The sequence below is a fragment of the Vidua macroura genome, chromosome Z, assembly GCF_024509145.1.
Source record: "Vidua macroura isolate BioBank_ID:100142 chromosome Z, ASM2450914v1, whole genome shotgun sequence".
Classification (NCBI taxonomy): domain Eukaryota; kingdom Metazoa; phylum Chordata; class Aves; order Passeriformes; family Viduidae; genus Vidua; species Vidua macroura.
In genome coordinates this window covers 22530889-22542918 of record NC_071611.1, presented here as the reverse complement: position 1 = coordinate 22542918, position 12030 = coordinate 22530889, and the positions used below count along the sequence as shown (strand labels likewise).

At 40.7% G+C, this 12030-nt stretch overlaps 1 protein-coding gene across 2 annotated transcripts in view; it reads right to left on the bottom strand.

Moving 5' to 3' along the window:
- KIAA2026 (KIAA2026 ortholog) overlaps positions 1-12030 on the bottom strand; it is a 62629-nt gene that overhangs the window by 17612 nt on the left and 32987 nt on the right. For both annotated transcript variants that reach the window (XM_054002519.1, XM_054002518.1), the window contains exons 6-7: positions 8030-8145; positions 1387-1574 (exon numbers count right to left, since the gene is read on the bottom strand). In XM_054002519.1, the coding sequence (XP_053858494.1) occupies positions 1387-1574; positions 8030-8145 (304 nt within the window). The remainder of the gene's footprint in view (positions 1-1386; positions 1575-8029; positions 8146-12030) is intronic.

The following is a 12030-nucleotide window of genomic DNA, read 5'->3' as shown; positions in this document are numbered from 1 at the left end:
GATGTGAATGCCATGTTTCATACTGAGCATCAAGCTGGACTAGCCAGTGAGGAGGGGATGCATGAAGTGGTAAGAGGGCTGAGCATGCATGTAGGAGGGCCAGGTGAACAGACGGGCCATGCATTGAAGTTTTGATTGCATGGAGTTGCAGGGGGTCCTCTCTGAGGAGAGAGGCCAGGAACTCCTTGAGGCCAGGAACTCCTTTGTGCCAGACACAGCTGGCTCCAAAACAAATCCACTGTAGGACATGGCTGAGCCTCTCAGCCAAGCTGGTGATGTCTCATGGATAATGCTTTGCAGAAGCATGTGACAAAGTGGACATAGGAAAAAAATGTAGAAACACAATTCTGTAGACACCAAAGTCAGCAAAGGAGGGGTAAGAGGTGATCTGGGCACTGGAATGGAATGGATTCCCCTGCAACCCAGTAAGACCCCTGATCAAGCAGGTTTACCTGCTCCCATGGAGGACCATGCTGGAACAGGTATGTACATTGCAGATGCTTGAGGACCCCATTCTACTGCAAGTAAGTAGAATGCCTTGAAGGAAGTTGCAGCCCATGAAGAGCCCACCATGAAGCAGGTTCCTGACAGGAACTGAGGCATATGGGAGATCCACACTAGTACAGTCTTATGCTGAAAAACTCTAGCCTATAGAGACGACGCACAATGGTGCAGTTTGTGAAGCACTGAATTCCATAGGGGGGACCTCACACTGGAGCAGGGATGAGGAAGGAGCAGAAGGGACTAACTGTTACAAACTGACCTCAATCCCCAGATTCAATCCTTCCTATGATATTTGACAAGGGAGGAGGTGGAAGAATTGGGAATGAAGATAAGCCTTGGAAGAAAGTGGATATGTGAAAGGGAGGGGTTTAGGTTTTGTATTTGTTTCTCATCATTCTACTCTATTCTTAATTGACAATAAATTAAATTAATTCTCCTTAAGTGAGTCTATTTTGACTGTGACAGTAACTGGTGAGTGATCTCCCTTGTCTGTATCTTGACTGTTAATCTTTTCCATATTGTTTTCTCTCCCTAGCCTCTTAAGGAAGGGGAGGTGACAGTGGTAGGGCAAGCATATGGCAGCTGGTCAAGGTCAACCCACCATAAAAGTAAATTCCACACAGATCTACTATGTTATCACAGAAATAGTTATGCATAAAAATTGGCAAACACTTCCATAAAGCAGAATTTTCATCTTGGTCATGTTTGCCCTCTTCAAATCTATATCTGACAGATATGCACCATAAGCCATTTTCATATTATCAGTGGTAGAGTTAAGGTAAAAAGTAGGACTCAAGCTCACATAGAAAAATTAGGTTCCCAAATCAACTAATTTCAGCTCCTGAATCAAGTTCAAGATACTGAATTCCAGTAAATGCTTACCATTGTCTGAGTGATCTTTTTTGGGAAGTTCTATATGTTCTGTAGACTCTGATGATTTACCGCATACTACTGCAAAAGATTCTTTGCCAGAATCAACTTCACTTTCATCATTACTCCACAATTCTCTGGTAAATTTATCATGGTCTGGATGTCTTTTAAAGTCATCATAGTCCTTCTTCAATCTAGACCTTAAAAATAACAAAACTAACTTTACTAAAAACCCACACTTTTAAACAATAATTTTGTTTGTATTTGCTGCCAAACAAAAACTTGGTGTAGATTTAATTGCCTGTGCCCTTCAGATAATTACAGTGTAGCCCTGTCTGTAAGTCTCTAAAACCAGAAAATGTGAAATGATAGCAATGTCCCTTTACTAAACATTACCAATGTTTATAGAATTACTGAATTCTATTTCATTAAGTCCTCTAACAACAGCAAAAAGACTGAGTCAAATGACCATCATAATTTCACTCCATCCATATTCCTTTCCCTCTTTCATCTTTCATGTGATGAAATACTCAATACTCCATACAATACCTATATGGACTTGAGTATTAACTATAAAATGTCTACTTCTTACTTTGAAGGCAACCCCAAGAAGAGAATAAAGTCAATCTTGTTTTTCTTAAACACATCATGCCTCTGGCTCAGCTATGAGACTGTAACATAACATTCTCCTTAAGAACACTTTCTTATCTCTGGCCCATTAGAACAGCTGCTGCTATCAATTCCATAGGTTCACACTACACTAAATAATGTGAATATGACAGAAATACATAGGTACTTCACTCATTTGAACACCATTCAGAAACACATCCACTTACCTTGATACCGCTAACCTGTATGTGTTTTCATTGTCCCTTCTTCTAAACCATTGTTTACACGGGCTGTAGTGGCTATTTTAGTGTATGAATACATTCAACTTCAGGATTCAGCTGGTGCTAACCAACACAATGCGCAGAAGGATTATTTAGGAAATTAATAAATAGATTATAGCAATTAACACCTTGTGTGGAATAGAATCTAGACTATTCTGGACCTAACCCTTATGATAATAACAGTAAGATCTTAAATTTACTCTATGTTCAGCATTAGTATAACAGTTGTTTGCATTGAATGCAGCAATGGCCAGCTGCTCTCTGTGAGATGTAGAGGGAGGAGCCAAGAATGATGTCATAGCTGGCAGGGCATGAGCCTCACCAGTCAGCAAGCTATTCCACTCCCCCTGAATGTGGCTGCAAGGCAGGCCTAGGGATGGTAACTGGCTTTAACTAAGAGCCCAGATCAACAAGCAAGTTCCTGGTGCTAAGGCAGGTCTGAGATCAAACTGGGAAGTCAAGTCAAAGTTTAAGATCAGGACCAGGTGCAGTGATGGCTGCCAGGTCAGGACCCAGGTGAGTGATTTCTGGGCAGATCCAGAGTGATGACACAGATACAAGGTCAGTCTGCGGGTCAGTCCAGATCAGCAGGATCCATGGCCAGGCACAGTAACTGCTGTAGTTGAGCTGGAAACTGGCACACCCCTAGCAGAGATTGAAGACTGCAGAATGATCTGAAATGGGATCCTGGGCCCATGGACAGGTGGCATAGATGGAGGGCCAGGTGGGGCTTCTAAGGGTCAGTGAGATCTAGTCATTTACTCCCAGCTTTGACACTCGCACTGAGAGCAGACACTGAAGCCTGTATGAAGAGGACAATACTTCAACTCTGTCATCAGGATTTTGAGCTTGAAGTCTAGGTGTGGAAGAACTATAGGAGCACACCAGGGAACTACTACTGTACTGAAGTTTGTGGATGTAATTTCCTTTTTTCTTTTGAGGAACTTCTGCTGTGAGGCCAGTGAACAATTGTAATCAGTGGGCACAAGTAACTTTCCCTTTTAAACCTTGCTGCTATTCAAATACAATTCAACATTATACTCTGTCAAGATTATAATCTTGAAAAGACCAGAGGACCTTTCAGAAGGGAAAGAAAAGGATTTTGATCATAAAGTCTGCTCCTACCAGTTAAAGACAGTAACAGAGGAAGGAAGAAAAGTGCAGATTCTTATTCTATACTGCAGCATCTGGAGGAAGAAGTGCTACCCAGCCCTTCACAGCTTAGAAGTTAAATTAAACACTGTTATTCAACTAGTAGATGTTAGTACCTTGCTGAGACACCCTGTAGACAGAGCAGCTGCAGTGAGACTTACAGGGGAACTGATGTTTACACCACTGTAGCAAATTTTGCTCAATTGCCTTTCCCCTTTTACATGACACCTTTCTTCACCACTGTCACTGGTGCTACACAACTACCTAGCAGCTGCATAATGAATCAGACCAAGACAGTGGCCTAGAATCCCCCATCCATCTTTCTTTCTCCCCATGATTTGTAAACATCATTCTTCAGATGGACCTGGTCCCTGGCAGGTTATGTGTATGTCCAAAAAGTTATGTCATGGAAATACTAGGCTTTCCTCATTGAATAAACTAGGGTTACAACCTAAAACATACATACTAAAAACACAAGTTGAATTCAGTTTATTTCAGAAGTCACCTTGCACTCCAAGTGCACGCTTCTCTAGGTACCAGCACACAAATACATAAGATCTCAACTACCCTGTTCCAGACTAAAATTTACTCCTATCAATCACAGCTCATATACAGCATTTAACACACTTTTCATGACAGTTCTGTGTTCTATAACCACATTGATGCAGCACTGGAACAAACAGAAGCTGGAAGCCACTGTGCTCCTAGAAAGTTGTCACCCTCTTACCATTACTGAAATTTTGTGGGATGTGACTGAAGTGTGACTATTGATGGCTACGGGCTCTCCAGAAAAGACAGGTGAGGAAAGAGAGGGGCAGAGGGGTTGCCCTCTACATCAGGAGGTAGACTGAGTGTGAAGAGCTGTCTCTGAAGAGCAGCCACGAGCAGGTCAAAAGCCTGTGGGTAAGGATCAGGGACCGAGGCAACAAAGGGAACCTTGTGGATGGTTTTAAGTACAGACCCCTGATCAAAGGGACCCTATTGATGAAGCCTTCTTGCTCCAGCTACAGGAGGCATCTTGCTCACAGGCTCTTGTCCTGCTGGGGCACTTCAACCGTCCCAAAATCTGCTGGGAAAGCAGCACAGCAAGCTGCAGGCAAGCCAGGAGGCTCTTGGAAAGCATGAGGGATACCTTCTGGAGCAAAGGAATAGACAGCAGCCCTAGCAGAGGGGATACAACCCTGGATCTGATGGGCACCAGTGTGAGTGAGCTGATCTTGAGCATCAGGGTTGGAGGGAGTCTGGGCTGCAGTGATCACGCATTGCTGGATTTTGCAGTCCTGAGGGGTATGGGCCAGGCGAGGAACAAAGTTAGGCCCCTGAACTTCAGCAAAGCAGACTTCCAGCTGTTAAGGAGATAGCCAGTGAGATCCACTGGGAGACTTCCCTCAGGGACAAGGCAGTGGAACAGAGCTGGCAGGTCTTTAAGGAAGTCTTCCACTGAGTGCAAGAGCTGGCAATCCCCAGGAGCAAGAAACTGGGCAAGGAAGGCAAAGGAACAGCAGGGCTGAGTAGGGAACTGCTGGTCAGACTGCAGGGAAAGAAGCAAATGGACAGGCAGGTGAAGCTAGGATGGGTGGCCCAGGAAGAGCTTGAAGAGACCTGGAAGAGATCAAGTTTGGTTGTGCAGGGTCAGGGTGAGGAAGTCCAAAGTGAGGAATTTATCTTGGCAAAGGACACAAAGAATAACAGGAAGGGCTTCTCCAGGCATGTCAACCACAAAAGGAAGGCCAAAGAAGGTGACCCCCTCTGATAAATAAGGATGGAAACTGGTAACAATGAATAAGGAGAAGGCTGAGGTACTCAACATAATTTTTTTGCTTCAGTCTTCAAGGGCAACATTTCTTCCCAAACCTCTTGAGAGGATGGGCAGCAGGATATGGACTGGGAGAATAAAGTCTCTAAGTAAAAATCAGGCTCATGATCACCTGAAGAATGAAGAGAGAGAATTGGGTGATGTATTTGCCAAGCCACTCTCCATGATATTTGAAAAAATCTTGGCAGTCAGGTAAGTCCCAGGTGGCAAGAAAAAGTAAAACATTGTACATATCTTAAAAAAAGGTTGAAAGGAGGACCCTGGGAACTACTGACCTGTCAGCCTTACCTCTGGTGAGGGAGATCATAGAACAGACCCTCCTAGAAACTGTGCTAACCTGTGCACAGGGAAGTGATTTGGGACAGTCAGCACAGCTGCACCAAGGGCAAGTCCTGCCTGACAAATTCAATGTCCTAGGATGGACTGACTGTATCAGTGGACAAGGGAATGGCTACAGCTGTCATTTATCTGAATTTCTGTACAGCCTTTGACATGGTCCCCCCACAAGATCCTTGTCTCTTAAATTGGAGACATTGGGATTTGATAAGCAGACCGTTAGATGGATAAGAAATTGGCTGGATGGTGGCATCTAGAGGATAGTGGTCAATGGCACAGAATCCTGATGGACATCAGTGCCAAATGGTCTCCCTTCGGGGTCCATACTCAGACCAGTTATTTAATACCACCGCTAGTGACATAGACAGAGGGATTGAGGGCCCTCTCAGCAAATTTGCAGATGACACTAAGCTGAGTGGTGTAGCTGACAAACCTAGAGGATGGGATGCCATCCAGAGGGACCTAGGCAAGCTTGAAAATGGGTCCATGGGAAAATCTCATGTGTTTTAACAAGGCCAAGTGCAAGGTGCTGCATCTGGGTTGGGAAAACCCCCAGTCCCAGTACAGGCTGGGGATGAACAGATCAGAGCAGCCCTGCTGAGAAGGACTTGGGGGTGCTGGTGGGTGAGAGGCTGGACCTGACCCAGCCATGGGCACTCACAGCCCAGAAAGCCACACATGTCCTGGGCTGCATCCAAAGCAGGGTGGGCAGCAGGGCCAGGGAGGGGATTCTGCCCCTCTGCTCTGCTCTGATGAGACCCCATCTGCAGTGCTGCATCAGCTCTGGGGTCCCAGCACAGGAAGAACATGGACCTGTTGGAGTGAGTCCAGAGGAGGCCACCAAGCTGACAGAGGGATGGAGCACCTCTCCTGTGCAGAAAGACTGAGAGAGATTAGTCAGTCTGGAAAAGAGGCACCTCCAGGGACACCTAATTGCAGCCTTCCAGAACATGAAGGGAGCCTTCAAAAAAGCAAGAGAGAGAGACTTGTTCAAGAACTTGTAGTGAGAAGACAAGGGGGAATGGCTTCAAATTCAAAGAGAGTAGGTTTAGATTAGAAATTGGGAAGAAATTCTGACGTGCAACCATGTGAGGCACTGGAACAGGTTGTCCAGAAAAGTTGTTCCATCCCTGGAAGGCCAGATTAGTTGGGGTTTTGAGGAACCTGTTTTACAAAAGGTGCCCCTGCCCAGGGGGATTGAAACTGGATGGTCTTTAAGGTCCCTTCTAATCCAAACCATTCTATGATTCTGTGATTTGACAGACAAGAATACTGAGCACCAAACCATTCCACAACAGAACTTACAAAAAGGGTAAAATCGTAAACTTCACATACTGGAAAACTAAATTCTTCCTGACAGTAATACTATCTGCCATATCTCCAGAAGGATTCTAAACTGTGAAAGACAGGAAGAAATTAACAGCTAAGGAAAATGAACAGGAATGAGAAGAAAAAGGAATAGGTAAAACCCAAAATTTGTACTTGGGTCCTTTATTGAAAGCAAAATATTCAACAATATCCCAAATTTCCAAAAAAGAATTTTAATTCAAGGATGATATTCACAAAATGAGCTACCGAGGAACTAATTTAGTATCTTTGGTGTTATGTTTATGTGTTTTTTTAAACGTAACACCTTTTACACTTTCCTGCATTAGCTCTGCACCACAAAGCAGTGTAACTTGCTTCCTTCACACTCAACATTTAAGAATTCTCTTTCCCTATCCTTTGTCACAGAGTTCAAGCCTCTAATAATTTCTTGCTTTTTAATTGTCTACATGGCAAAACTAAAGTACAATTATAGCAACACCTGTACAGTTAAGAGGCAAGAATGGCACTGAGCTTCAAGACAGTATCTACTCTCTCCATGGTTTATAATCAGAGTAGTACCTTCACTGTTACTAATACTTGCACTTTACTAGATTTAAACCTGTTACTACTTCACTCATATTCCTCTGACATACTTCTTTACAGATGCATTTCTAATTTACTGCATTACAAGGACCTCAAAACAATATATCAAGAATTGCTCTTGGAGCAATTCATTAATAGTTAATTTAGGTAGCTTTACATAGTAAGTAGTCAGAGTATTCTAAGAAGACCTGATATAGCTCTCTAGAGAAAGGTTTTCAGCATTTCTTAACCAAATAAGCAGAAATACAAATCCTAGCTGTCTTGCAACATACTATTGATCAGCATGCTTAATGATTCTACAGTGTTTTAGAGGGAAAAAAACGCTACTGAATTAAGGTCCATTTTTTTTGGAGACAGTAACTCTGGAATATAAGATACTTCTTCCAACTAAAGTACTGCCAGCGCCTCTCTCCTCTCCTCAAGCTATATTAGTTTTATTTATTTAAGAAGCCAACTTACTGATCAGTATTTAAATGGTGAATTTGGTTCTGTTTCTCATCCCATGCATTGTTTTTGAAAAAAAAAAAAAAAAAAAAAAGCAGGTAATTACCTGTTTCTTTGAAATGCTTTAATTAGCTTTGGTTCCCATGGTAACAGTTCATTAAGCAGTCGTAACAATGTACCATGCAATTCCTTTACTGCTTGCTTCCGGTGGAACCATCTTCCCTGAAAACATAAATTCCATTTATTTATCATTGCATTAGACCTAAATCTTGTTAGATTGTACTAGTACTACAGTAATCTTGGTATGTGGATATAGCATATCCAGGAAAACAGCTGGAAGAAAAGATTAGAAACTTCCAGAGTTACATCTACTCTTCCAGAGTTACATCTATCTAGGACATTATTACTTTTATTTTAATACTACAGAGGGATAATGTACTAGTTGGAAAAGTAATACTGCAAAGATGCTCACTTTTTACAGGTCAAAATTAAAATTGAAACAGGATTCTACAAATACACCATGTGCTTAAAATTATTTAAATGAGTAACTAACATGGGTAGTAATCCATTCAGTTCAGGGAAAATTGAATAATAAAATAATAAAAAAATTAAAATGTATAATATATAATAATCATAAATAAAATGAATAATAAAAAAAGCCCCACATATGTACACTTTTCTGAGTTAAAATTTTACAGAAAATTGCACCATAATCTCATTTAAGAGAAGTGGTATAAATTATAACATTATTATTTGCAAAAGAAACCTTACTACAATTTTCAAGGATAAAAATCCCAAAATTTTTCCGTTGAATTTGATTAAAAGTTCTAGAAAAAATGATATTTTTTTTAAGAGAAGTTTAGCAAATTCATCTTTTATGAATCAACAGACTATGCAGCAAAGACCAATTTTCCAACATGAAATCCTTTAAGCTTTTAATTCAAACATATATTTAAAAGTTTTATTAAAAAACTGATATATCTAATCTTATACTCATGTTTTCTTAAATCTAGAAAGTCTGAATAAGGAGAGAACACATTGGAAAATGACAACCATGCTGGCCATGGTGCTGCAGAACACACCCTTTAACACTCACACATACCCCTTGTATATATTTCTTTCCAAAACTTTATTCTGTAATTCATTGCATAAAAGGCTGAAAAATGTTATAAAAGAGATGTGGTATAGTACTTCTGCCACTCTGTCAACTCTGTGCATTTTATTTAAATTAAGATTTTTGCCTTGACTGGTCAGAGAAGATGTAAAACACTAAAGACATTATGGTACTACAAGAAAAAGAAGCAAGACTCGAGCACTTACTTATTTCGTATACATATTTAGTTTTGATAGTGCACATATCCTTCACAACTTCCTGTGGTCTAGCACACCAATAAAGGTAAGACAGGAAAATTCTAGATAAAGTTTGTCACAGCTGCCTTTCGTCAGTCTAAAAGAATGATCTTCCTAAGGACTTTGGACAATTTCTCTCTACACATTTCAGCAGATCTCTTCTATGTACAGCAAGATCACTCAGCTTGAATGCTTGTTTGAAGACCAGGTATCTATTTTTTTATACATAACCATTTACATGTTACATAACAAAACAGACAGTTACCTTCATTCTTCAATTAAAATTACAAAAGCAAAGATTTTAAGTAGGATCATTATGCCACATTACCATATAATGATCAGTGTTGAACACACAGACAAGCCAGTAAACTGTATTATAATTTCCTTCGCTTGTGGCCACTCACATGCATAAAACCTGTCACTAATCACTACAACAAAAAACAGACCCTGTGTGTACTGTAGTCTATGAGGGCATTCGGTATAATCTCTTAAAGTCAACATTCAACAGAATTAATTGTTAACATACAAAAGAATATTACATGCACAGATTTATTTCTCTTGTAAGGTAAACAAAACATTTTGCAGACTGTTTTAAAATAATGTATTTATATACTACAGAGCATTAGTGCATTGTCTCAAAACAAAAATCAAATAGCAAAAATAAACAATGCTACTACTATTGTGAAAAAGAAATGCTGTACATGCATTTGATATAGCAAAGAAAATGTGTGAAAATGTAATATTAAAAAGATATGAAAAATCACTGCAAAGTAAAAACCCCAAGAAATTATTAGTTTCTGAGCCTAATTTGTCTTTAAATAAGGCTAAGATCTTGGCTTAAGTAGAAAAAAAGAGTATTTATGAGAAAGATAAGTGTCAGCTGACCACTAAATAAATTTGAAGCAGCAACTGTTAGGCAGCCAGCACATCTATAATGTTTAGTCAAGAACAGACTTCAACACTTCACTGACTTCATTAATACTTCACAGAAAAACACATATATTACTTTCTCTCTGCTTACAAAAACAAACATAAAACGCTAGCCACTTCCTGCCCCCTAATTCTACAGGATTAGCAGCTCTAGTTGGAAACCTGTCTCTAGTGATGTCCCCAAGGGCTCAGTACTGGTCCAGTATTGTTTAACCTGTTCATCAGTGACTTGGATGAAGGGGCAGATGCCTTCTTAGTGAGTTCACCAATGACACAAAGCTGGAGCAGTGGCCAATACCCCAGAGAACTGTGCAACCCTTCAGAATGACCTCAACAGAAGGGAGAAACAGGCAAAGAGGAACCATACTTCTAAGTAATTTCAATGAAAATTTTATAGCAACATAGTTTTAAAAAACATAGATTAATTATTTCCCTTTGTCCCAGTTACTTATTTTTCTTAGTGGGGTTTTAGAATTGACAATAAACCTGTTAATGGAAGCCTGAACAAATTTCAGCCATGAGAAGAATCTTTTTTCCTCAGAAGTAGTCAGGACAGAACAGTATGGGCCAAAAAAGGCTGGAATAAAAAATAAAAAACTCCTCTCTTAAATGATTGTTGTTTAGTTGATTTTCTGTGCAAACACATAAATGCTAGGTGTTATTATTCCTTAAATATTATACAGTAAAAAGAGACATTAAAAACATTTATATAATCTTAAGATCCATCACAACGAAATTTAGCATTTCTTTTCATATGCAATTTGATACTGTGACAAAGTCCTGTGTTTGTCTTTTGTTCAGAGGGGAGAAAGGCAAATCAATATTTGATAAAGCTATGACTTAACTACCTATTACATAGCTGCCCACTAATTTCTATAGATAACACACTTGTTTTCACAAATATCTGTGTTGCAAATTCTCAAAAATACCAAACTATATATTATAAGAGATCAGTTACAAACTGAGGCTTAGGAGGTTCAGGCTGGACCTCAAAAGGTATGTTCATCAGAAACATACATCACTTGTTCCCTGCGAAAAGAGGCCAACCTCCACCTGGCTACACACTCCTTTCAGGCAGCTGTGGTCTTTCCTGAGCCTCCTTTTCTTCAGGCTCAACACCCTCAGGTCCCTCAGCTGCTTCTTACAAGATTTATGCTTCAGACACTTCATCAGCTCCACTGCCCTTCTCTGGTCTCACTTCAGCACCAAAATGTCCTTCTTGTAGTGAGGGGCCCAGAACTGAACACAGGATTTGAAGTGTGCCATTGGCCTTCTTGGCCACCTGGGCACTGCTGGCTCATGTTCAGCTGCTGTCACCAGCACCCCCAGGGCCTTTTCCTGTGGGCAGCTCTGCAGCCACTCTGCCCCAGCCTGTGGCACTGCCTGGGGTTGTTGTGACCTAGGGCAGGACCCAGCACTGGGCCTGATTGAACCTCACACCATTTGCCTTGGCCCATGACCCAGCCTGTCCAGATCCCTCTGCAGAGACTTCCTGCCCTCCAGCAGATCAGCACTCCCACCCAGCTTGGTGCTGTCTGTGAGCTGACTGAGGGTGCCCTTGTCCAGATCACTGAGAATGATATTAAACAGAATTTAATTACCATCTTGTTCCAATTAGTGACAAACAAGACACTATTTTTTTCTGGAAACACAATATAAGGTATTAACACAGGAAGAGGACTAGACAGAGAAGTATAAAATGTGACTTTAGGCTATGTCAAGTTACAAGTAAATTTCAAAAATGCAAACACAGTAAAAAAACATTTTACAAATGGGCTGAATGTTTCCATTTAAATGCAGAGAGACATTCAACACATTCAACTGAAA